Consider the following 27,259-nt stretch of genomic DNA (forward strand, 5'->3'; position numbering starts at 1 on the left):
CAAGGCAGCATCTCTAATTTGTTTATTTTAAATTATACGTTTATTTTTTTCATCTAATATTTATGTTTTTATTTTACCATTCGTAAAAAAATCAGTTGCGACACTGACAGCTATTGACTCGTTTCTGTGTTTTCATTTTTCGTACATTTTTATAGCCGTCTTTACATTTTATAAGTGCAATCTAATCAACAGAACCTGAGACAACATTGATATTTACACAAACCACAACTGAGAAACTTCTGCTAAAACAAAATGTCCTGATTCTTGCACGGGACTTAATGACTTGTCGCACATGCATCATTTTTCCTTGATTATGATGACACTCCCATATTTAACGCATAATTAGGCACTCAAATACACACATCATCATGCCCCTCCTTATTAACTTCCTTCCTGCTTCCTGTCCAGCTGACCCTTAAACAGGAAGTCCGATGATTCTGTTCAGTGGTCTGTAACCGTTCAGCATCATGAACCTCACATAAACACACACAAAACACTCTCGGGCATGAATCACAAGCTTTAAAAGATGAACTTTCATTTGTTTACGACGTTATAAAGTTAGGCCATATACCACTATTCAAAACTTTAGGAACTATAAGGTTTTTTAGTCAGCAAGGATTAAATTGATCAAAATGTATAATGCGATTTATTTCTGTTTCAAATAAATGCTGTACTTTTGATATTTATTCATCAAATATTCGTGAAAAAAGCAGCACAACTTTTTTTAACATTCTTGAGCAGCAAATCATCATATTAGAATGGTAGGATCATGTGACACTGAAGACTGGAGTAATGATGCTGAAAATGTAGCTTTGCATCAAAGGAATAAATTAAATTTTGACATATATTCAACTAGAAAACAGTTAATAATATATATATAAAGACATGAAGACGTCTGAAGATTTATCTTGATGCAACTATAGGATCATTTCTCATTTCATCTCACGTGGGAAAGCTAGCCGTTCGCGAGCACATCATTTGATTGACAGCGAGAGTGTGGACGGTGACTAATCCGTGTGAGTGTGAGGCTGGGTGAGGGGTTGTTCACGACGGACCATCACCGTGGCGATGGTGTGTTTGATGACATCACAACTGGTCAGTAATGGGAAGCTGGAAATGACACCTGACCTTTGGAGGGCAGAGGTTAGCGCGGGCGTCATGAGAACCTGTCGTGCCTGTGTGTGTGTGTGTGTGTGTGTGTGTGTGAGAGAGAGACAGAAAAATAATTCTTGAATGTGAAACTATCACTTCTTCACAGTATTAATGGAATGTTGCAGGAAATTTCCTTAAGGAAAAATGAGGATATAATGTTCATAATTTCGACCAATATGGTTCCTACTTACTGACGAGGCAATGTTGACTCAACCAATGGCATGAATTTAGGGCGGGACTATATATTTGTCCAACCACCCACCTTACAATAATCTATTCTGAGAACGTTTAGCAAACATTCCCTTAATAATGTTTTTTCCCTGAAGGTTCAAAACGTCCAGTCCATGTGAACGGCAAGTAAGCATTTCATTTTATCATTCTTCAAATATTATGGGAATGTTACTTTTGAACGTTCTCTGAACTTTCTGAAACAAGTAGTAACATTTAAAAACATTAAATTCTAATACAAATGTTCAACTTAAACGTTTCAGAAAAAAACAAGGTAACACTTTATTTTAAGGTGACTTAATACTAAATGTACTTACTATAGTAATAACAGTAAACTAGATAAGAAAAAGTTTGTCAAGACAAGCTTTGAAGTCTGAAAAAATTTGAAAAGCTTGAAGTTTGAAGGTTTTCATTTCGCAGTACTTTGAAGTTTAAAGTAGTTTAAAGTTTGAATGTAATACAGTGTATCAGATAGATAGATCTCTTCTCTTCTCTTCTCTTCTCTTCTCTTCTCTTCTCTTCTCTGATGATGAGGGCGGGGCAACCTGTCACTCACATGAGATCCACCAATAGCAAACCACAACCATCTGAACCATCTTTCAAAAAGCCATTTCACTCGGATATATGTCACAACAGGGAAGAAAAGACTATCACAACTTCTGTTTCATGCTGACTTTAAAAATTACTCAATGTAAATGAAATATTAGTGAACTTTCACGTGCACAAATTGTAAATTTTCCAGCAAAAATACAATCTTTTCGGCAGCTTTCAAAGAAATAGAAAACTATGTGTCTGTTATTCAGCTTTGTACTAATAGGAAAGTTATAATGACTATTAGTTTGTTATTTAAAAAAAAAAAAAAATTGTGTAAAAAGGCCAAGTTTTTATTGCGGACTGACTCGATTTTATGTTTTATGAATTGGTCTTTCTTTTACTTATTTCTCTTTTCTTTGTTTTCTCTCATTTTTATTTTATTTAACCCTTTGGCTATACTCAAAACTCATTTCAAAGAATGAATGAATGAATGAATATGTAATCTAAAACAGTCAGGTTGTTTGAGTCATATTATCCTTCCTTGTGTTTTACTGTGTAAAACAAGCATGTTTATTCATTTATTTGGTTTAAGATAATGATCGATAATCTTTAATATTTGTTAATGTAATGTCAAAAATGACATCTGATTTCCGTGTGTGACATTTGTTTATGTCAGTATATTTTGAATCATGTGAGAGATTATTCTTTCTTCACATTCATGTTCCTAATTTTTTTCTTTCTTTCTCTCTCTCTCTCTCTCTCCCCCATCCGTGTCTTGGAATGTCTGCCGACGGGTCTCCCATTGTCCTCATCCATATGGCCGCATTATGGGGTCCTGTCACCAGGCAACAGCAGGTTCTTTTGCGGTTGCCATGACGAAGATTCTTTAATGACGTCGTATCTGCCCCCATGTGCCTCTCTTCATTATGGATGGAAGGTCCTTTTAAAAAGTCTGGGCACCTCCCCCGAGTGCCCTCCTCAACTCCCCACCCAAAACACACACACTCACTCGTTACTCAGCCTCGTAACCTCCTCAGCTTCCAAAGGGTGACTGGAACTAACAATCCCACAATGCCGGCTGAAAGAACTGGTGTGGATATTCATACAGGCTCTCTATTGTGTTGACTGAGAGAGGAGGGTCGGGGGACGCAGTGCTGTTAACAAACCCATAAACTACAGAAAGAGTTTGCGCTCTAGAATTTTATGTCCAGTAACCCAAAAAAGCTAAATGAACTAGTTTTGTTCAAGCCATATTTAAAAAAATAAATTAAAGAAATGACATTTTTATAGTAAGATTAGAAACAATTTGACATCCATATTGTTCTAAAAGTAAGATTGATTTGAATAAATACAGTAACACTTTATCTTAGTGTCATGTAGTGACTGTAGTAATAACAGTACATTATGCATAATTACATGCAACTAACCCTAAACCAAACCCTATTCCTAACCCTATATAGTTAATAATTATTGCACATTACTTAAATGCATAATTACACTGTAACATGGACACCTTAAAATAAGTGTAACCATAAATACTGTACATCTGTAGTTGATATTCATAGTGTTCAAGGCTGATGGATGTCAGTTCTGTGTCGTCACTCATTGTTTTTTATGCCTTGTAAACTTGGACATTTGATTTGATATATATCCAGTATATTTAGCTAAAATAGATGTGCAAGAATAATACAGTTTATGTCATGGTTTGCACTATTGTTTTTCAGCAAAAGTCTAGGAATTCATCACTTTCATGAAGTAGTTTACTTTACAGTTGATTAAGTTTAGCAATTATTGCAAACTAAAAACCAGATGAATTATTATTTTTTATTTTGAGTGAGGAAAACTATATTTTTCCGAAAAATGCTTCTAGAAATAAAATGCAATGTTTTGCAGGGCAAATGAAAGTCAAATGGCCTGAAAGTGCGAACAGAACAAAAGTTGTTGTTGAATCCAGAAACAGTCGGTTGTTCCAAACTTCTTTTTCTGAGTGTGTGTTTTTTGTACCGGTGCACTTCTATACTGGTACTAACCAGTGAAATCAGGTCATGCAGTCCTGCCGCACACTCTTAAGTGTGACTGATGTGTTTTTGCAGCATTGAGTGGCCATATGACCAGCTAAGCCTTCAGAAACAAGGTTTTGGAGAACCAGTTGCACTTATACTTCACAACCGACTGTACACAGTTTTTCATTTTTTAACCGCTCGGTTCTGAGGTACTGCGTCAAATACTTCCCATATTCACAGTGTCATTTTAATGAATTGGTGAGAACTTTCATTATAACTTTTAAAGGGATAGTTCACAAAAAAAATTTAATTCTGTCATTAATTACTCACACTCATGTCGTTCCAAACCCGTAAAAAATTTGTTCAGAACACAAATGAAGATCTTTTTGATGAAATCTGAGCTACGCAACTACCACTTTGACACTTCAAAAAATTCATAAAGAGATCGTAAAACTTATCCATATGAATTCTCGCGTGACGCAGCACGTTTTGAGTTTCCGCAAGATCCAATGAGGTTCATTCTCGTGTTATGCAGCACGTTTGAGCTTCTGCAAGAACCAATGAGGTTCATTCTCGTGTTATGCAGCACGTTTGAGCTTCTGCAAGAACCAATGAGGTTCATTCTCGTGTTATGCAGCACGTTTGAGCTTCTGCAAGAACCAATGAGGTTCATTCTCGTGTTATGCAGCACGTTTTGAGCTTCAGCAAGAACCAATGAGGTTCATTCTCGTGTTACGCAGCACGTTTGAGCTTCAGCAAGAACCAATGAGGTTCATTCTCGTGTTATGCAGCACGTTTGAGCTTCTGCAAGAACCAATGAGGTTCATTCTCATTTTACGCATCACATTTGAGCTTCAGCAAGAACCAATGAGGTTCATTCTCGTGTTATGCAGCACGTTTGAGCTTCTGCAAGAACCAATGAGGTTCATTCTCGTGTTACGCAGCACGTTTGAGCTTCTGCAAGAACCAATGAGGTTCATTCTCGTGTTACGCAGCACGTTTGAGCTTCTGCAAGAACCAATGAGGTTCATTCTCATTTTACGCATCACATTTGAGCTTCAGCAAGAACCAATGAGGTTCATTCTCGTGTTACGCATCACGTTTGAGCTTTCGCACAAGGTTTGTTCTCGCGCATCAAGCAGGTTCGGTTGAGCTTCTGTTTATGTTCAATGATGAATGTTTAAATGTGAATAAAAGACTAAATTCAATCTGTTCATCATATAAAGCGATCGAGTCTCTTCAGAAAATTTGGACTAAAACGCTCAATTCATATGGATTTGTTTTACAATCTCTTCATGCTGTCAGTGGAGGGAAGATTAAAGGGATAGTTCACCCAAAAATGAAAATTCTGTCATCATTTACTCACCCTCAAGTTGTTCCAAACCTGTGTGTGTTTCTTTGTTCTGCTGAACACAAAGGAAGATATTTGGAAGAACGTTTGTAATCAACAGATCTCGGTCCCCATTGACTTCCATAGTAGGAAAAAAATATACTATGGTAGTCAATGGGGACCGAGATCTGTTTGGTTACAAACATTCTTCCAAATATCTTTCTTTGTGTTCAGCAGAACAAAGAAACTCACACAGGTTTGGAACAACTTGAGGGTGAGTAAACAATGATAGAATTTTCATTTTTGGGTGAACTATCCCTTTAAAGATTAAAAAGATCTCTTACGGGTTTGGAACGACATGAGGGCGAGTAATTAATGACAGAATTAAAATTTTGGGTGAACTATCCCTTTAACTATCCCTCTAAAAACTAATATCAGAAATCACAGAAGATGTGGGGTGTTAAATCAAACATGGTTGAATGAAAGTTAAATAAGACATGTCAATGGCTTTTGCAATCTGATGTTAAGCTTGTATTCGCTTTGGAACTGTATGTCCTGTATTAGTCAAACAGAGGCATTAAACAAACACACAAGCATTCATATTTGTGACAAAACTGTAAATGTTTATTCCAAAGAACATTCATTCATACACAATTTTAAAAAAGTTACAAAAAAATAACCATTTCAGACGAGCTGAATAAACTAAATGTAGAGGTCTTAAGTTCAAGGAACATGATCCATGAAGGTTTGCATACAGCAAGGCACTATATACCGGCAAGAGAATCCCAAAAAACAGACATTTTCCATAGTGAACGTAGATCCTGCTTGACGCTATTTCTCGTGTGGCCTCGTTCAGCTTTGAGCCACAGTGTGGACGGGTGAGCAAAGAGTTCCAGATCAGTCAGGAATTGCTTCATTTTCCCAGCTGTTTGTCCTGGCTGACGTTCCTCGTGTTGAAGAGTCTCTGCAAATGTGCCAAAGCAGATTCCTCTAGATTTACACACTAATAACATCACGTCCTCAGCACATTGAACACATCGGTAAACATCTTTGATCAGCTACAGCTAACTTAATGGTTTTAGACTTTTACAAACTTTTCCAGGTACCTAAAACAGATCAGATTATTCTTTCTCTTTCACCCTCAATAAAGTTTTGAAACAAAGAGGCAACACTTTATAATAACTTTCAGAGTGAAAACAAACATTATGTGAAACAGATCAGTAGTTTACGCACATTTACACATTAAAGTACATCAACTGATGACGATCGGCTTATTATCAGCAACATAATGTTGCAGAAAACAATTATTAAAGGATTAAATCAATTTTAGCTAATCAGATGCTTTAAAATACAAACAAAATCAAATTATATATAAAATGATATAATGTTTAACAGATCAGTTCATGCACATTAAAACATGAATACTGTATATAGCCAAATGAATGTTTCAGGACATTGAATGAAGGCTATTTTAATGACCTGTTAAGCTTTGCATAATGTTTGTTACTAAAGTTATTAAAAAATGTTCACCTTTCAGAAATGCATATCCACAAAAGACGTCATGTTAAATAAAACAAATTGATCCAATCAGTAGTCCAAGATGCTTAAAAAAAAGGAAAATCAGTCTGAAGTTTTACAAGAGAACAGAAACATCTGGAGTTTAACTTTCTGATGTACTGTAAAATGATTTCAAACAGCGTCTACACGTAATTCCTCTTGTCATATTCCCCGTTGGGTGTTGCTCTTTTGGTGGGCGCGTATTGTACCGAGTAGCCGGAGCTTCTGGAGGCTGGGCACGAGCAGCAGAGCATGCTTCCCCCGAGCAGCAGGAGCGCGGTGGCCGCCCAGCCGATGTAGAGAGCCGCTCCGATCTCCCGCTTCTGGGACGCCATCACCTGCGGGTTGTAGAAATCGGAGATGATGCTGTTGGCCATCCAGCACAGGGGCACGAGCATGAATATGGCACTGATGATGTAGATGACCCCTCCGACGTTCACCACCCGTGCCTTCACGTTCTCCGCCTTGATGCAGTTGGTGCACTGCGCGCCGGCGATCACCACCATCAGCGCGATGACGCACAACACCGACGAGATGACCGTGAGCGCGCGCGCGGCTTGGAGGTCGTGGCTGAGAGCGAGCATGGAGTCGTGGATCTTGCACTGCATCTGGCCGGTGCTCTGCACGGCGCACGACATCCACAGGCCTTCCCAGATGGTCTGCGCCACCACGATGTTGGCCTCGATGAAGGCGGTGACCTTCCAGGTGGGGAGCCCGCAGACGACCATCTCCAAGAGCGTGCCGAAGACGCACAGGATCAGACCCAGGATCTCCAGAGCCGCGGAGGCCATCTCTTTTACTCCTTGTAGTGCTTAAATATATCTGTGCACCTGCTCTAGAACTTTGGGGACGTCTGGGAAGGCTGCTTTCCTCTCCAGAGTCTGGTTTTCTTTTCTTCTAAAGTCTTTTATCCAAAGTTTCTTCTTCTCTCCAAAGTTTTTTCTTTCCAAAAACTTCTATCCAAAAGTTTCAATCACAAAAACTGAAGCGCTTTGATCAGGTGGACCGCATCTCCTCTCCTCTGTGCTTTGACTAACGGACTTCTCCTGGACTGCGAATAAGTGGAGTGGAATAATAGCGGTACGCCAAGAGGAGGGGTGTGTGTGTGTGTGTGCGTGCGTGCGTTTGTGTTTGTCGAAGACTGAAGTGAAACTTTCATCCAATCGCACAAGAGAGCATCTGTTGCTCGCCAATGAGGATGCAGAGAAGCTGTGCGTTTGTGTGTGAAAGTCTAAGAGGGGGGTCTATAAACGAATAAAACCGTTTTTTTTTTAAACAGCTATTTTTTTTCCAGCATCAAAGCAAATACAAATAAATATACAAAATATAGGCTATATAAACATGTAAATATTATCAAAAGTTAAATATCTCACTTGAATTTCATTAATAAAATATTTTGTCACAAATCCTATTCGTGTTAAGACATGTTCGCTGAAGGCACTGGAAACAGCCCGCTCCTAGAAACTGTGACCTGTCTCCGCCATCTTGGCTCTAATTCGCCGCTCTATTTGCCGTCCTCCACATTGGTACTTGAGCCGTAATGGCTTCCGTTGCGCCCTGTCTCTTAATCCATCAGAAAATAGGCATTATGGGATAAGGGCGGAATTGTAGCAGCGGTTTCCGGATTCCCTGGATTGGCCTGCTGGAAGAAAGAAAACAAGGGAGGTGGAAAAAACTCCACGTTTTTGTGTTTTATCACGAGTTTATAACAGGTAAGGGCTTCTGACGCCTAAAAAAGTTAGTCGAAGTTTCTTCGCATTTGTATCCGGAAGTGATTAATAAGACGAGACTTTGTGTCAGTTCCTTAGCGGCTTCAGTAACTGTTGCATGTCAAAAGTTACATTTCAAATGAAGTAATACAGTTGTATTTCTCGATACTTTGTTTCTCTCCTTGAAACTGTAAGATAACACACATATGTTTTGTTTTAGTGCGGGTGTGTCATTTTTAGATGTGATACGTGCTCTGAATTAAGAAAATTTTATCAAAAAGGGTGTGGACGAGAGGAGGTGTTTTCATTTCAAATGGGGTGCTATAAAAATGTACCCAAGGTTATCTGTTGTTTCATTTATAAATTACATAGGAATTTGGCATCATGTGAATTTAGAGAGGTGTTTGGGGGAGTCGAGGAGATGATGGCCAGAGTTTGACAGCACATTTCACAGTTTAATAGCACGTTCTCTGCCTGGAGCATACCTCCTCACTTTTAACATGTCCTCCCGGGAGCCAACAATTCAGTTTATGAATTCGTTTAGGATTTCTGAGAAAATGCTTCTCACACATTTTCTGTGTGTTAATGTTGGTGTGTGATAGACATTAGAAGAATGTTCTAATAATACAGTAAATATAATAGTGATTTTCATTCAATATTAAATATGTGATTATTGATGACAAATCAATATTACTATTATGTAATTATTATATATTTTTTATGTTTTCGTACATTTATGGATGTGCTAAATGTGGTGATAAAATTAGCAAAATACAGAAGGAATATTTTGTATGCATTAAAGGGTTAGTTCACCCAAAAATTTAAATTCTGTCATTAATAACTCACCCTCATGTCGTTCCAAACCTGTGAGACTTTCGTTCATCGTTGTAAAACAAATGAAGATCTTTTTAATGAAGTCTGAGAGCTTTCTGTCCCTCCATTGACAGTTACGCAACAACCACTTTGACACTTCAAAAAGGTCATAAAGAGATCGTGAAACTAATCCAAATGAATTGAGAGGTTTAGACCAAATTTTCTGAAGAGACTCGATCATTTTGATGAAAAGATTATATTTAGGCTTTTTTTCACATATAAACATTGATCAACGAACATAAACATAACCGAACCTGCTTGATGCACGAGAACGAACCTCATTGGTTCTTGCTGAAGCTCAAACGTGATGCGTAACACGAGAATGAACCTCATTGGTTCTTGCTGAAGCTCAAACGTGATGCGTAACACGAGAATGAACCTCATTGGTTCTTGCTGAAGCTCAAACGTGATGCGTAACACGAGAGTGAACCTCATTGGTTCTTGCTGAAGCTCAAACGTGATGCGTAACACGAGAATGAACCTCATTGGTTCTTGCTGAAGCTCAAACGTGATGCGTAACACGAGAATGAACCTCATTGGTTCTTGCTGAAGCTCAAACGTGATGCGTAACATGAGAATGAACATAGCTGTCAATGGAGGGACAGTAATCGCTCAGATTTCATAAAAAATATCTTTATTTGTGTTATAAAGATGAACGAAATTCTTACAGGTTTGGAACGACATGAGCGAGTAAATAATGACAGAATTTTAATTTTTGGGTGAACTATCCCTTTAAGAACTATAGTGATGATGCTAAAACAAAATTAAAACACTAATCCAAAACACTTTTTGTCGGGTCTCAGGGGGCATTTATAAGACAGCATTTGAATGTCATTTTTTAAGCTGAAGTCATATGTTGTTTGAACTTCATGCAGCTTGTATTCATCAAAATGATATCTTTTGGCTCGTGTTTTGTTAAAATAACCTTGAACCTAAATAGAAGTGGTCTGAAAGGAAATCCCCAATTTATAATAAGCAGGATTTGGGCTTTTGGCAAGACATGTGACGAGTAAACAAGATGAGTTTCTCAATCACCTCTTCTTCATTATAATAGACTGTTAACTGTTAATTTTCTTTTGTATTGTGCAAATGTTGCGCAATCTGATGATTCCTTAAGTACTCCTTATAGTAGGTGTTTACAGCTTGTTTACTGCATATATAAAGACACTGTGGTTCTGGTTTTGTACTGAGAAATGTTTGACATTTTGGGGGTATTTTAATTATGTGACATTTTTAGGCACCTATAGTATGTTTTATTCGGAGCAGAAAACAATCCTTGTCTTGTACTTATTTTGTGTAAATAAAGTTAGAGGACAAAATGGAATCAAAACATAAATGTAATTAAACATTGTGAAATATTTCAACAAACTTTCAGAGCATGATGCCTTTTTAGAATAGCACAAAAATGCTGAATTTAATTAAAAACGTACACCACCGTTCAAAAGTTTGGGTTCGGCAAGATTTTTCAAATGTTTTTGAAAGAAGCTTGCTGCTCAAGAAACATTTCTGATTATCATTAATGTTGAAAACAATGCTTCATATTTTTGTGGGAACTGTGATTGTTTTTCAGGATTCTTTGTTGAATAGAAAGTTCAAAAGTAAATCACTACATTTTTTTTATATCTACTGAATTTTCTATTTCTATTTTTGCATTGGAGGCTGTCGGTAGGTTTTAGTAGGTGGATCGACACACTTCTGTTAATCGGCTAATCAGGCACAGTTATCGGCCGATAATCTTGAAATCAGCCTGTTTCAATACCCTGGAAATCCAGAGTTCTCGCGAGAGCACAAGTTGAATTTGCTCAGCGAGTTTACTCTGGTGTTGAGTACTGATGCTCATTAAATTTTCCCCTCTATCTGAGCTGCACCAATCACATCGGGTTATCTGATATAGACGGGCCAGAGGCGAGCTAAACAGAAGACGAACGTCCAAGTCATTAGTAAACATTGCAAGATGGCTATGGATGAACACCAGTTGTTTGAAACGGCTTTGGCCACTACAATGAACGAGTTAGACTTGGCTTTTTATCTAAAAGAGGAACAGAAGACGGCGCTCGAATCGTTCCTTTGCAAGAAGGGCGTTTTTGCTGTTTTGCCGACCGGATACGGCAAGAGTCTAATTATCTACCTGTTAACTCCGCTGGTAGCTAAGCGTATGGGGCTTGTTGTGATTGGTCGTAGTGTTATCCAATTGCGTGCAGTGAGATTTTCAAACGCATGCTTGGTGCCGCCCCTCGAGCTGGCCGATTTTCATTAGTCGATGCCAGACCATTAATCTTTCAGATTTAGGTCTGGATTTCCAGGCTACCGTTTCCCAAAAGCATAGTTTGTTTTCTGTTGGTAATGACAGAACTTGCATCCATAGTTTCTTTTGAGAAACACACCTCTGGCCAATAATTTACTGTATAGTAAACTGTTTTACTCCGCTATGTTGTAGAATCTGAAGATTGTCTCTGCTTCGCTCCAAAAAATTATATGTTGGCTTTAAAGGGTTAGTTCACCCAAAAATGAAAATTCTGTCAGTAATTACTCACCCTCAAAAACAAACAAAAATAACGGCTTTATTCCACTATTCATTTCCTTCTCTCTGGGCCTCGTAGTGTTTTTGCGCTGCGCGTCTGTGTTGCACGTCATCACGCATCACACACATGACCCGCTTCGGCCAATTGTGAGCCTACGTGGTGACGTGCAACACAGACGCGCTACGCAAAAACACTACGCGAACCAACTAGAGGCCCAGAGAGAAGGAAATGAATAGTGGAATAAAGTCGTTATTTTTGTTTGTTTTTGCGCACAAAAAGTATTCTCGTCGCTTGATAAACTTAAGATTGAGCCACTGTAGTCACTTGGACTATATTAACGATCTCTTTAATAACTTTTCTGGGCCAGCAAGTTTTGGTCCCTCTGAAAGCCTATGGAGGAGTGAGACAGCTCTCAGATTTAATCAAAAATATCTTAATTTGTGTTCCGAAGATGAACGAAGGTCTTACGCGGTTGGAACAACATGAGGGCGAGTAATTACTGACAGAATTTTCATTTTTGGGTGAACTAACCCTTTAATTAACTTTTTTAAGTCAACAGGTTCCACATAACTGGGTTACGTTAAACAAACAAACATCATTTATAATTTTTAAAGGCTCCCTGACATGATTCAGGTCTTTATATTTATATATTCATTCATCCATTAAGATTTCATTTATTTTAGTGACACACAATTGAATTGATTGACTATAGCGAGCTATTTGCTAGCAGTAACACACATTACTATCTTAAATGCTAAGAATTACATTCAAAACAGTTAAATGTAACTGAATCAGTCTCTTCTCTTCTCCACAAATGTAATTTAAATGGTTCTAATAATTCCAATGTAATTGAACATTAAACACAATTACACGCTATCAAGTCTTCCCCTTTTCTCATTTTCTCAAAACAACATAAAATAACACTTAATTTTAACTTAATTCAGCCCTATGCAAAGCATGCTGGGAACTAACAAGCACCACCCAGTTTAGGTTAATGCAACACAAATCATTCATGTAATCCTCAAGTAAACTTACATTTGACATATATTTAAGCAGATTGAACACAATCGAATTAAGTTAGGACAAAATGTATAGCAATTGTGTTGCTTAAGCTCGTTTTAATTAAGCAATTTGAACAAGCAGCAAAAAAAAAAAATAATAATTCAGTGTATCTTGGCTTTATGTGTCCCTGTCATCAAGAGACTTTTCTTCTCTTAATTTACATCTTTAACCTTTCACCCCTCCTCTTTCTTCCTTTATCACGTCTCATCCCTTGCTCTCAATTCCTGTCCTGTATGGATGTGTTATTTCCGTCAGTGTTTGAAAGCGATTCCGCCTTTTGTCTTGAACATCATCCATCAATACGCCAGAGCAGAGCCGCTCTTCAGAGGTGAAGTGAATTACGCCGGGGGTCGTGAGGCGGCACGTTTCACTCATAAACTCAAGTGCTGCTTTGAGCGGTAGTTCGGTTATGACCGGCGAGCAAACCCAGCTTTCTGATCTGACTGTATATGTGGCGTTCGAGTCACATGCCTCACGAGCTTACGATCTAAGCTAAGCTCCATCAGGAATTCTGTTAAGAACCTCAAAACCATTTTATCGTAAAAATGGCAAATCTCTTAAGTCTGATCAGCACCTGTGCTCATGTTTGAGGGTGAGGCAGAGTTGAAAGCTGGTGTGTTTGTTAAATCTTTTCTTGGTTTTGGAGTTTAATGTACGTTAATGCAAAAATCACAGGTGGAGCTGCTCTGTGTAATCACTGTGGTGATAATGAGGCCACTTGATTAATCTGAGACTGGCTTATCCTTCCCATAATTCCCAGCCAGCAATAACAAGACCTCCCAGAGTGTGTGTGTGTGTGTGTGATAAAATGCGAATCGCAATGTCCAGCATTATAAAGGCAGCACCGTTACGCCCACAATCTGACATTTATCCTAAATTAGTTTCCATGCATTCCAGAGGAACACTTTGACTCTTGATTTTTCTTGCTTTGAGAGTAGAAACACTCATGATCATAAAAATGAAGAGCTCGATCTGTCAGTTTTACAGCTGTTAGGCTTTTTTTCTTGTTTTCTACTTATTTTGTGTAAATTAGGTTAGAACAAAATTGAAACGAAATCTAAATATGATTAAACATTGTGTAAAATGTTTAGATATTCATGACATTTCACAGCATGATGGGTCATATTAAGCTTTTTTCCCTGTTCAACATTAATACGCTCTGCAAAGTTACAAAGCACAAAGTCTCAAAAGTGAGTTATTCTCTATATCAGTAGGGTGCGTTTCCATTACTTTTTTTTTTCTTTTTTTTTTAAATGTCGACAAACTATTGCGAAATGAGAAATGACGGGCGTTTCCATTAACCGATGTTATGCGAGTAAAACTTAATTTTTTCCTCTCGCGATAAGTCATTCCAAAAATCATTGCAACGGACGTTGGTAGGTGTATGTATATCCCAGCCACCGCACTGGCCATTATTATTAATGGAAGGAGACCATATGTGTGTTATCCAATCATTAATGGCAAGGAAAGACCCTGATACTTGAGAGCGGCACATATGAGGTGTTTCTGGGTGTTTCTCCCTCATATCTGCTTTATGCTCTTGATTGTGGCATTTCTTTGAGGTTTAGAATCCAGTATTCCTGTAATTCTTCTGTCTTTTATGAATTTAATAAATAACTCTGTCTCGTATTCTGTCCAAACACACCGCGTCATCTACGTCAGGTGACCTGTGAATGCGCAAAAGCTGTTTCCATTGCAGTTTTGCGAAATATTTCTTTTTCGAATTGCCTGAAAAACCACCTCATGCGAGCGTAAAAACTTTTTTGCGATAAATGGGAGTTTTTGCGAAATTGATGTGTTTCCATTGGGCCTATTTTCAATTTCAATTTGCGCAATTTGAAGGATAATGGAAACGCCGCTACTGTCACTGTTTCTGAACTCCCTGAAACGCCTCCAGTGTAGTCTTGAGTTTTATTCCAGGAACAAACACGTCACAATATTCCTCATTTAAATAATTCCCGCCCAAGGCTTGTGCAGAATAAAGGGGCGGGGCCTGGTTGAGTTAGGCTACGTTTACACGTGGCCGGCTATTTTCATAAACGGACATTTCACCCCTCTCCGTTATCAAAAATAACATCGTGCACACCTGTCAGTTTTCAGAAAGGTTGTATATGCCGTCAAGAGCAGTGTAACGAGAAGCTCAAGCTCACGTTAGCCAATCAGAATCCCGAAAATAGTCACATACTGTGACGTCGGCTCCCTCAGTTTTTCTCAGTTTACATGCAAACGTGCAAACGACGTTTTCCTAAATCTCCACTCTGGCCGGAGTTTTTAGAAAGAATCGTTTTCAGACGCAAATTCTCCGTTTGCGTGTAAACGAAGGCCACAAACGAAGGGAAATGTCTCAGTTTTTCAAAATAACCATGTACGTGTTAACGGGGCCTTAGTCAGTAGTGTTGAAACTCATGGTTATGGTAAGGGGCGGAACATTTCCCAAACACGCTCGAAGCGCTCGACCAATCACAACACACGGGTCCAGCCGACCAATCAGAGCACATTGAGTTTTTTGGGAAGAAGGGGCTTCAAAGATCCAGGAACAAAACAGAGCTTTTCTGACAGACTAGGAAGAGAGGAGCTGCAACAATTAAAAAAAAATGTGGGGGGGAAAACGTTCTAGTAGGAACAGGGACCAAAAACAAAATCAGTACTTTGTAAAAGGGCGTAATATAGTCATCTTAGGTGAACACATACACTACCGTTCAAAAAGTTGGCATCGGTAAGATTGTTTTTAAAAGAAGTCTCTTATGCTCACCACCAAGGGTAATCAAAAATACAGTTAAAAAAATGTGTATTGTGAAATATTATTACAATTTAAAATATAATTTATTCCAAAGCTGTTTTTCTCTGTCTTGGGAGTAGAAACACTCATAAAAATGTCTGAACAACTCGATCTGTCAGTATTACAACTGTTTGGCCTTCACTGAAGACTTTCAGAACGGCTGTCTCTGAATCAAACACACTTTCACCTACACCTCATAAAGCACGTGTGTGTGTGTGTGTGTGTGTGTGTGTGTGTGTGTGTGTGTAAGAGAGAGCCCTCATTTATGGGGAGTGGTGAAAATGTAGAAAAGCGTTTCCAGGAAGATGAAAGATAAACAGTATTGTTCCCTCCCTGTCGTCACCCCTCACTCTCCTCTTCATGTCTAACACACTCACACACTCCCAGCTTCACCAGAACAGTTTGTTCCCCATCAATATCATCAGCCCAACCCTACGCAGATCTGTTACAGTGTGTGAAAGAAGATCAGATTTATGGAGAGCTTCAGTTTGACAGCGCTTCCATTTAAATGTGAATGTTTCATTTGACTGGAATTTCATTGGCCATCTATTGCATTTAAGATGCAAGATATATCAGTGACCATTACCAGTGTTTATTTATTTACTATCATTTAAAAATTTGAGATGCAATGATGCATTAAATCGATCAAAAGTGGCAGTAAAGACATTTATAATGTTACAAAAGATTTCTGTTTCCAACAAATGCTATTCTTTTGATCTTTCTATTCATCAAAGAATCCTGAAAAACAATGTACAATGGTTTCCACAAAAATATGAAGCACTGTTTTCAACATGGTTTCTTGAGCAGCAAATCGGCATATTAGAATGATTTCTAAAGGATCATGTGACACCGAAGCCTTTAGGATTTTAGAAATTTTTATTTTTTCTCTTTTTTTTTTTGTAAATTTTGTGTGTTCAGTAAATTTTTGTCAGTATTATTATTATACTTTTTGTTTTAAAATATTGTTAGCGTTATATTGGCAAGATACATCAGTCTTAAACTCATATCGATTGGCCACTAATCTCTTATTATTACGATGTCTTTTCCTAAACAGCGAGTTCAAGAGAAATCTACCAAGACTTCCAAAAGACCTTTGATTAATTTCTTTTAATGCTTTTTTCTTCTTTGTCTAGTTGTCAGGCAGGAACGTCATGTCGCAGTCTGGAGAAAAAGGAAAGGTAAGACGGACACTCCTACTCTTGGTGAAGTGTGTAATTGTTTTGGATAGTTCCTAACTTCTCCATTTAATGATTAAAGTAACTTGTAGGATGATTTCCTGAACTTTTACTCGGTTGTGCTTTCAAAACATTGATCTCTTGTTTGAGCGGCCGACATGTCAACATCTGACTCCACCAGTGGAATGAGTTTAGGCGGTGCATTTGCTTGGTCATTGGAAGAGGAAAGGGAGTGTTTGGGGAAATTATTATTATTTTTGCAATCACTATTGTTATACCTTAATTTGCAATTCCTTCTGGTGCTGAATAAATCAACATACTTTACCTTTTAAGTATTAAATGTTTCTGTATTAAACTTGTTCATCGGTGTAACGGTTCTGATGTTGTGTGTTTCTAGTTTCCTGATGCTGCAGGATATGTGGGATTTGCCAACCTTCCCAATCAGGTGCACAGAAAGTCCGTGAAGAAAGGCTTTGAGTTTACACTGATGGTTGTAGGTGCGTGACATATAAACACAGGCATGGATTCAGATAGACACACACTGTGCTTTTTAACTGGGTGTTATTTGTTATCTTAGGAGAGTCTGGTCTTGGTAAATCAACCCTCATCAACAGCCTCTTCCTGACTGACCTCTACCCAGAGCGCCATATACCTGGAGCGGCAGGTAAACACACACACACACACACAGGTCCCCTGAGGTCTTTATTAACTCTACAGGATATTGTGTCCAAGACCGAAATAATCCCTAGCAGTCATGATAAATCCTCTGTAAATTAACTTTATTTTGGCCCAAAACGCATGTGACAGTGATTCTTCTCTCCCGTTTTCATGCAATTTTCATTATTCCGGTTATTCGCTAAGTATTGTGGTTATGTTTACCATTGTTACTCACACATGCACAGCACAAATGATGAACTCACATACAGTAGGTGTGTTACTGGCCATTGTTTTGATCTACTTATGTCAATTGCAAAACACATTTCTATGGACGTATAGGATTTTTTCAGATTCTTTCAATGTTTTCGTCCATCAATATATTGCATTACATTCATGTCGCACAACGCTATCAACATGAACTCAGTTTCTTCAGCACCCCAAAAATCTGATGCCTTCTTTACCGCTATGTTTGCGAATCTGCTCATGACGACATCATCCGTGTACGTCACTTTGGTCAGAGTGGAATAGATGCGATTAAAGTGTTTACATGCCTGTTTATTGTGTTTATTCAGTGCCTTTGGATATGCTTTAATCACGGCCGGAAGACACCTCGTATCAATCATAGAGAATCCCACCAGCAAAAAGAATACAGCAGTTTATATAGAATAGGTTCATACTGTAGCAGAGTAAAGATAACGTGACATATTGCTCATCATCATCACATAATTTTTCTCTAATATGATTGTTTCTACATTTGTGCAAATTCAGCATCCACCTCTTTTCTCTGTTACTGCCAAAGCAAATTTAGATCTACCAAGTCGCGGGGTTATTAGTTCGGTGATTACTCAATATCTTATGGGGCTATTATATTTAGATAACTGTCTAGCCGTGTCATAAATCTTCACTATTTTGACACCAACTTTCACTAATAGTGTTAGTGCATTTTGTTGTCAAATGTTAAATGTTAGACCTGCAGAAAAAAAAGAAATGTTAGTCATGGTTAATAAAATTTAAAAAAATGCTCACAAATTTTAGTTACATTTTTAGTAATTTTGTTTTGTTTTTGTCTTTTTTATTAGTCTATTTTTATATATATTTTTTTTTACAAATGAAGAGTTCAGATGCAAAAGCCTCTAAGTGCCATCTGAAATTTTCTTCTTGAATGATCATTTTTAACAAGCTCGTATATTTAATTTCAGTAATTTTTAAATATTTTAAATTGTCATTTAAGTGAAACTACTGAACTTAAATATACGAGCTTGATAAAAATGATCATTCTAGAAGAAAATTTCAGATGGCACTTAGAGGCTTTTGCATCTGAACTCTTCAAATATATAGTTTATAATTTTAAAACAAATTTACGTGTGTCTTAAGTGTCCAAATGCTTCTTTGTAGAAAGAAATATTATTTTCATCATGATGCCACTCACAGTGGAATGCAGAACATTTCTGGATTCTGCTCAATGGATATAAAATCCCTTCAGATCCCTCTGTTGAGCACTTTGTCTATTAAAGCTCTGTAGAAAAAAGGTTGTTTTGAAGAAAGTAATCCCGTCTGTAGCCCAGGGCTTCCTCCCAGAGGTTCTCAACTTTTTATGTTGCATCAATAAATCATGATGTTTAATGTGATTTGTCTCGATGTGCCCCCTCAAATGTTTATGCACATCTTTTGTTCTGTTTTTGTTCTGACTGGGGTTTTGTTGTGCTTGTAGAGAAGATCGAGCGCACGGTTCAGATTGAAGCGTCCACTGTTGAAATCGAGGAGAGGGGAGTGAAGCTCCGCCTGACTGTAGTGGACACGCCTGGGTATGGAGACGCCATCAACAGCCAGGACTGGTCAGTGTGTGTTTACTCGGCTAAATTTATCCCGAGAAGTCAGCATAATCTGACCGAACCTCCCTTTGGAGACATCTGGGGACATCTTCAGCTATAAAAATGATTCAAACATAATTTTTTTTAGTCATTATAATTAACTGTATATAAAAGAAAAACCTATAAACACTTCTGGTGTGTCCTCGTTTAGTTTGCTGAATGTGTGCATGTGGTAAGAAACATTTAGGTTGAGACCAGCCACTATCAATGGGTGTGGAAGGTGAAATTTCTTTCTTCTGAGCCATATATTTACTTCGAAGTTTGACGTTCTCCATGCATTATCATTTCTCCATGCACACCATAAATTATTGGTGTTGGATAATAACGGGATATTTGCGAAGCACAGCACACCTGCTGTAAATACATGCCGTCACAGATTTGAACGGTATTTGTATTTGTATCTTGTTGCTACACTGATTCTGCATTGCATTATAATTGTTCCAGAATGTTATTGCATTTGCATAACTTTTTTTTATATAGGATCTGACACATTTCTTATTAATTGAACGCTTAAATCACACGTCTGAATGTCATTATATTATATAACCAAATAAATAAGCACCTTTTTATTGTGAAAATAAAAATCACAAGCACTTTTAAAGAAAGACAATTTGACAAAAGGAAGTTGTCATGTCAAACACATACTTTGCACATGGAAAACATGTGGTTTTGGAAGCGTTTCCATGTGAAATCTATGTGATAACATGTTAAAAACATGCGAAATTCATGTAATATTTCTAGTGCTTTAAATGATGTACTGTATGTAGAGATGTTTTTTGTGTGTGTGCGCAAACTGTCTAATAGCTAAAGCACAGCATGCAAATTAGTGCTCTTGCTAAAAAAATAGTTGATCTCACCTAGACGCGGATCTTGACCCATCCCTACTTATTTATTTATTTCTAAAACATAAAGTTTATGTAATGTGTGTCACTCTTGACATGTTTGTGCACTTGGAATAGTGCTGCATAAAAATGTTCCTTAGGTAGTTGAAATAGCAGTGTGTTATTACAAATATCTACCATAAAATTAGACCTTGCATATAACTATGACCTCCTGAATGGAAGACTGAACTGATTATTAACTTAATACTCAGTGTTATGTGTCTGTGTATCTGCATAGCAGAGACTATTTACTGTATGGCACTTGATTGTGGATTATTGGCAGCTGTTGCCTTGTGTTTGTATATTGGTCATTGAGCCTTGCTGAGGAATGCTGGGAACGTCCTGTTTGAAAGAACAATATCCTCCCCATCTCTTACCCACAGACTTCTAATGCTGTTAATGAAAATATGCCATCCACGTTACCTACCTATATTATCATGTCATGTTTCCTCCTTCCACCTCTCGATAAGGCTGCGGTCTCAAGCCCGAGATCTGAAGTGCAGTGATCGTATCTGCGTCAGAAGCAGAAGTGATTCAGTGTGTGCTGTTTAGATAAGTCTGGAGACTTTAGAGCAAAAGGGAATCTGGTGGCGAGAACTGAGAGAACTGAGAGTTGGTACATGCCAACTAAAACTTAAATTAAAACCATAAAATAATTTTTGTTAATTAAAATAAATGTGAACTGAAACAAAATTCATTTATTTCAGCTAGTTTGCCAAGGCAACATTTCTCATTTTCATTTAGTTGAACTTGATGTACTTAAAACTACAACTAAAACTGAAATAAAAACAAATTAGGGATAGTTCACCCAAAATTTTTAATTCTGTCAAAACCCCAAAATTAAAACCCGTAAGTCTTTCGTTGATCTTCTGAACGCAAATGAAGATATTTTAAATTAAATCTGAGAGCTTTTTGTCCCTCCATTGTCAGCTACGCAACTACCAATTTGATGCTTCAAAAAGTTCAAAACTAATCCATATGAATTGAGCGGTTTAGTCCATATTTTCTAAAGAGACACGATCGCTTTATATGATGAACATTTTGAATTTAGGCTTTTATTCACATATAAACATTCATAAATGCACACATCTGATATGGTTAATGGAAGCTCTAGCATGTTCGCTTGATGTGCGAGAACCAATGAGCTTCATTCTCTTCAAAATGAAAGCATAAAATATAAACATATGATAGGATCTCAGTGATACTAAAATAACTGTGGTGCGTCATTGCTGAACACGAACCTGTAAACATGACGTTGTGGAGCGTTTTGATAAGCTTTATTTTGACTAAGTGGTTGTTCACCGTTTCTAAAATGCGTCTTCCTATCCTGCGATTAGATTGTGGTTTTGTTCTGCTGAGATCCATATCCGATGTTTGTTTAATGCGCTTGTTTAAAACAATCACAAGCTTTTATATCTGAGTATTTCCTTTCAGCTGGTTCTCTGCTTTATTCTCTTCAACAGCTTTAAGACGATCATCCAGTATATCGATAATCAGTTTGAGCGATACCTGCACGATGAGAGCGGACTGAACCGCAGACACATCGTTGACAACAGAGTACACTGCTGCTTTTACTTCATCTCTCCGTTTGGACACGGGTAAAACACCTGCACATGTTCTGCCTCTCTTCATCAGTCAATATAGCATTTTATCCCTGCAGAAAGTGTCTTAGCTTTAGCCCTCAATACAGGCCTGTTTACAGCAAGAGTGATGCATCAAAGCAACATGAAACACCACCAAAAATCACAATTGAATCTTACAATAAAAAAAAAAACTCAGCTGAATATTTACATACGTGTTATTCAGACTAAGTATAGAACAATACATTTTCAGCAGCTTCTGAGAAAAAAATCTTAGGTCACATGAAACCCCAACAAAAAAGTAAACATTCACATCAAAGCTGTTCAAACTCAAATCTTCAACAGTCCCGGATAAACATTTATTGAATTGCCGACAAATATTTGCCCATCACATCATTTCAGGATGAATTTTAATGGTAGATGCATTGTTTTGTTTCCCTTCCTGTTATGGTGAGAATTCATGCTTGGTACAACCATATCTTTACTCTGATTATTTCTCATGGTTTTCATTTGAGACATTTTTAATGTTTTTGCATTTTATTAGCATTTTATTAGATTAAAAATACAGTAAAAACAATAATATTGTGAAATATTATTACAATAGAAAGTAACTGTTTACTATTACTCCAGTCTTCAGTGTCACATGATCCTTCAAATATGCTGATTTGCTGCTCATGAAATATTTCTGATTATTATCAGTTACTATAAACAGTTGTGTTGCATCATATTTCTGTGGAATATAATCTTTGATGAATAGAAATGTCAAAAGAACAGCATTTATTTGAAATAGAAATCTTTTGTAACATTATTAATTACAAATTGTGATAAATTTAATGTATCCTTGTTTAGTAAAAGTAAAAAAAATCTTACTGACTCTAAACATTTGAATGGCAGTGTATGTGATTTGTGCTTGAATCATTTTTTTTTTTTTTTTTTTTTATACCAGCCTGAAGCCTCTAGATGTTGAGTTTATGAAGGCGATCCACAGCAAAGTCAACATCGTTCCTGTAATCGCCAAAGCCGACACGCTCACGCTGAGAGAGAGAGATCGCCTCAAGAGAAGGGTAAGGGTCGAGCCTTTTCTCTCTAGAACAAGTACAACTGATCATGTGATCCAGGACTAGTTGCAAAACTAACAACAAATGGTATATTTGAGCTCCTTTGTGGTGTAGATTTGTGCTTTTTTAAGATAATAAGAAACACACTTTTGACTGGTACACTGAATGTTTGGTGATCAGGCGTAGGATGTGCATGTCTGGCGTGGACACAAGTAGGTAAAAAGACACACTGACCATGTATGTACTGTAGTGCACGGTTCTCCATGGACAATGGTGGCCTCCTTGTGCTGTCTGCAGGTGTTTCCCTGTAACACACACACACAGAATCACACACCCTCTTTATTGTGTCTGAAACGAGGTCAGGTGTGTGTCGACCTGCACGCTCCATGTCTTCCCGCTGATGTGCTCCGCAGGTTAAGTAGGACGGTGATTATGTGGCGTGTATCTGGCTCGACTTCATTGGGACGTAATCTGTAATCCCAGAGGAAGCTCGTGCAGATCAACATGAGCACTGGAGCTTGTTCAGCATTTCTGATGCTGCTTTGAGCACAATTATGTTAATTAACGCAGTGGTGGAGGTTTATTTTTAGCAGTGTTTGAATCATACGCTGCCTCTTAAAAGTTATGAAAGTTATAAAACTCGTCCCTCCATTTGTAAAAACAAAAACAAAATTTTAGAGGGTTTAACAGCACAAATGTGAAGTTTAAGTGCTTATATATTTTATTTATATATATATATATACACACACACACACACACACACACACACACACACTACCATTCAAAATGTCAGTAAGATATTTTTTTAAGTGAAGCTTTTTAATGTGAAGTCTCTTCTACTCACCAAGACTGCATTTATTTAATTAAAAATACAGTAAAAACAGTAATATTGTGAAATATTTAAGACAACTGTTGTCTATATTAATATATTTTTAAATGTAATTTATTCTTGTGATGCAAAGATGAATTTTCAGCATCATTACTCCAGTCTTCAGTGTCACATGACTCTTCAGAAATAATTATAATATGCTGAGAAACATTCGTATTATTATCACTCTTTAAAACAGTAGTGCTGCTTGATTTATACCACAGCATTTATTTGAAACAGGAATCTGTTGTAAGATTATAAATGCATTTACTGTCACTTTTGATCAGTTTAATCTGTCCTTGGTGAATAAAAGTATATGCATTTCTTTTTCAACCCCAAACTTTTGAATGGTAGTGAATATAAATGATGGTTTCTAGTTTTATAAGATGTATTTAGTGCACCGTGAAGAGTAAAAGTGTGATTTTTTTTTTTTTTTTTTTTTGAGTCCACGTTGCAAAAAGTCATAGATTCAGATTTTAATTTTTTTGTAAACTTACATTTTTTCTGTCAAAAGTGGTTGAATAATTTGTGATTTGGTTAGCTAGTTTCCTCAGCCCTAATTCTGTTAATCTGAGGTTAGTGTGTCAGTGTAAATAAGAAAAATGTGCTAATCTATACAGTCATTAGGTGTTGTTTTATATCACTGAAGTCTTCAGTCTATTCCTGTATCTCAGCATGTTGCACATCGTTAGATTTTGCATGACAAAAGAGCCATAACAAAACAGCAGTGAGAGAATTTGTCCTCGATCCCCCCACAAATCAACAACCCATGCACTCACACTAACCTAAACAACTGTGAAGCCCTCAGACACCTGCTGATCAGTGACTTTCACTAGCATTAAAAGAAACGAAACGAAAAAAGACCCAGTAATCACTGAACTCATCTTGTTTATGTTCTGACTAATCTTGAGTGTAGGCCGTTTCTGATTAAATCTCCCAATTGACCTCTGTCAGCGTCTTTTGTGTGTGTAAACATTGACTCATTACAGAAAATGGTCCTGTTAGAGACAGATTTAGATTAGAGACTAATGGAATCTTGTCCACATCCTGCAATCACTGCATGTTCGTCCATCTAAGTTGCAGGAAAGATTAGCCACTGTCAGCCATTTTAAGCTAAATGACCCAAACAGATGTCTACATGTGTGTTCTCATGACGTGTGGAGCACAATGTGTAGTGATGTCAAATAGAAGTAGTTCATGCAGAAATACACAACTAATGTTTTCTTATCACTCTTAATTAAATGTACTTCCTGGATGGCTCACAACACACAGGAAGTCACAAGGCTTCATTGCTTATGCTGGTCCATATATAGACATCGCTTTGGACACTGAATGCTTGTATTTATAGTAGTTCCTGTTATTCGCCTGCTCCTTAGATGCCAGTTTTCTCTTCCTGCAGGTAATTTCAAAACACATTTTCATAAACATTCCCACATTGCTGTGTTTGTCAATCCATGTTTTGTTTTTTAAAGGGGTTGTTCACCAAGAATGAAAATTGTCTTCATTTACTTATCCTCACACATTTAACATTTTTCACACAAAAAATAAAATACAATAATATATATGTATATGTATGTGTGTGTGTATATATATATATATATATATTTATATATATAGCGGGGGAAATAAGTATTGAACACGTCACCATTTTTGTCAGTAAATATATTTCCAAAGGTGCTATTGACATGAAATTTTCACCAGATGTTGATAACAACCCAAGGATTCGGTACATACAAAGAAACCAAAACAAATAAGCTCAGAAATTAAGTTATGTGTAATAATGTGAAATGAAACAGGGAAAAAGTGTTGAACACATGAAGAAAGGGAGGCGCAAAAAGGCATGGAAAGCCAAGACAACTGCTGAAAACTATTAGTAATTAAAAAGCAATCCTGTCCGTGCAAATTAATAACAGCTGGTTCAGTCCCAAATGATGGCCTACAAAAAGGTCTCATTGCCAAGGTGTCACACAAGACACATCTCATGATGGGTAAAAGCGAAGAGCTGTCTCAAGACCTTCGCAACCTAATTGTTCCAACACATAATGATGGCATTGGTTATAGGCGCCATTCTAAGCTTCTGAATGGTCCAGTGAGCACTTTTGGGGCCATAATATGGAAGTGGAAAGACAATCATTTCACCATAAATTTGCCTCGACCAGGTGCTCCTCGCAAGATTTCTGATAGAGGAGTGAAAAGAATAATCAGAAGAGTTGTCCAAGAGCCAAGGACCACTTGTGGAGAGCTTCAAAAAGACCTGCAGAGAGCAGGTACTGTTGTCTCAAAGAAAACAGTAAGTAATGCACTCCAAGCAAAATTGAATTGTTTGGATGCCATAATACACACCATGTTTGGAGGAGAAATGGCAGTGCACATTACCCTAAAAACGCCATACACCTTGGTGTTGGCTCTTGGACAACTCTTCTGATTATTCTGATTATTCTTTTCACTCCTCTGTCAGAAATCTTGCGAGGAGCACCTGGTCGAGGCAAATTTATGGTGAAATGATTGTCTTTCCACTTCCGTATTATGGCCCCAAAAGTGCTCACTGGACCATTCAGAAGCTTAGAATGGCGCCTATAACCAATGCCATCATTATGTGTTGGAACAATTAGGTTGCGAAGGTCTTGAGACAGCTCTTCGCTTTTACCCATCATGAGATGTGTCTTGTGTGACACCTTGGCAATGAGACCTTTTTGTAGGCCATCATTTGGGACTGAACCAGCTGTTATTAATTTCCACTGACAGGGGGCTGGATTGCTTTTTAATTACTGTAAGTTTTCAGCAGTTGTCTTGGCTTTCCATGCCTTTTTGCGCCTCCCTTTCTTCTTGTGTTCAATACTTTTTCCCTGTGTCATTTCACATTATTACACATAACTTAATTTCTGAGCTTATTTGTTTTGGTTTCCTAGTATGTACTGATTCCTTGGGTTGTTATCAACATCTGGTGAAAATTTCATGTCAATAGCACCTTTGGAAATATATTTACTGAGAAAAATGGTGACGTGTTCAATACTTATTTCCCCCGCTATATATATATAGATTTAGATTTAGATTTAGATTTAGATTTTAGTGTGCATGCATGCATGTATGTATGTATGTATGTATGTATGTATTACAAAAATTGCATCGCTTCTCTTCAGAAGGCCTTTATTAACTCCTTAGAGCCGTATGGATTACTTTTATCATGGATGGATGCACGTGCTTTTTTTAGGCTTAAAAAAAAGGGTACCATTTACTCCCATTATAATGCTTGGAAGAGCCAGGATATTTTCAAATATACCGTCTATTGTGTTTGGCTGAAAGAAGAACGTCATATGCACCTAGGATGGCTTGAGGGTGAGTACATTTTGGGAAAATTTTCATTTTTGGGTGAACTAACCCTTTCAGCTCCAAAAAGCACTCTAAAAGTAGTTAATGCAT

At 37.4% G+C, this 27,259-nt stretch overlaps 2 protein-coding genes across 3 annotated transcripts in view; one reads left to right on the forward strand and one right to left on the reverse strand.

Moving 5' to 3' along the window:
• Positions 1-5,849: 5,849 nt before the first annotated feature.
• On the reverse strand, positions 5,850-8,101 carry cldn5a (claudin 5a). Its single transcript, XM_084388600.1, has one exon. The coding sequence runs from the start codon at positions 7,593-7,595 to the stop codon at positions 6,948-6,950; it is 648 nt and encodes a 215-aa protein (XP_084244726.1). The 5' UTR covers positions 7,596-8,101; the 3' UTR covers positions 5,850-6,947.
• A 280-nt stretch (positions 8,102-8,381) lies between these two features.
• The window catches only part of LOC311278035 (septin-2), a 39,746-nt gene continuing 20,868 nt past the window's right edge, over positions 8,382-27,259 (forward strand). For both annotated transcript variants that reach the window (XM_084388598.1, XM_084388599.1), the window contains exons 1-7: positions 8,382-8,516; positions 16,883-16,927; positions 17,322-17,421; positions 17,502-17,588; positions 19,293-19,416; positions 21,797-21,931; positions 22,860-22,977. In XM_084388598.1, coding sequence (XP_084244724.1) covers positions 16,901-16,927; positions 17,322-17,421; positions 17,502-17,588; positions 19,293-19,416; positions 21,797-21,931; positions 22,860-22,977 — 591 coding nt within the window. In that variant the 5' untranslated portion in view covers positions 8,382-8,516; positions 16,883-16,900. The remainder of the gene's footprint in view (positions 8,517-16,882; positions 16,928-17,321; positions 17,422-17,501; positions 17,589-19,292; positions 19,417-21,796; positions 21,932-22,859; positions 22,978-27,259) is intronic.

This window comes from Rutilus rutilus, assembly GCF_951802725.1.
Source record: "Rutilus rutilus genome assembly, chromosome: 19".
NCBI classification, from domain to species: Eukaryota; Metazoa; Chordata; class Actinopteri; order Cypriniformes; family Leuciscidae; genus Rutilus; species Rutilus rutilus.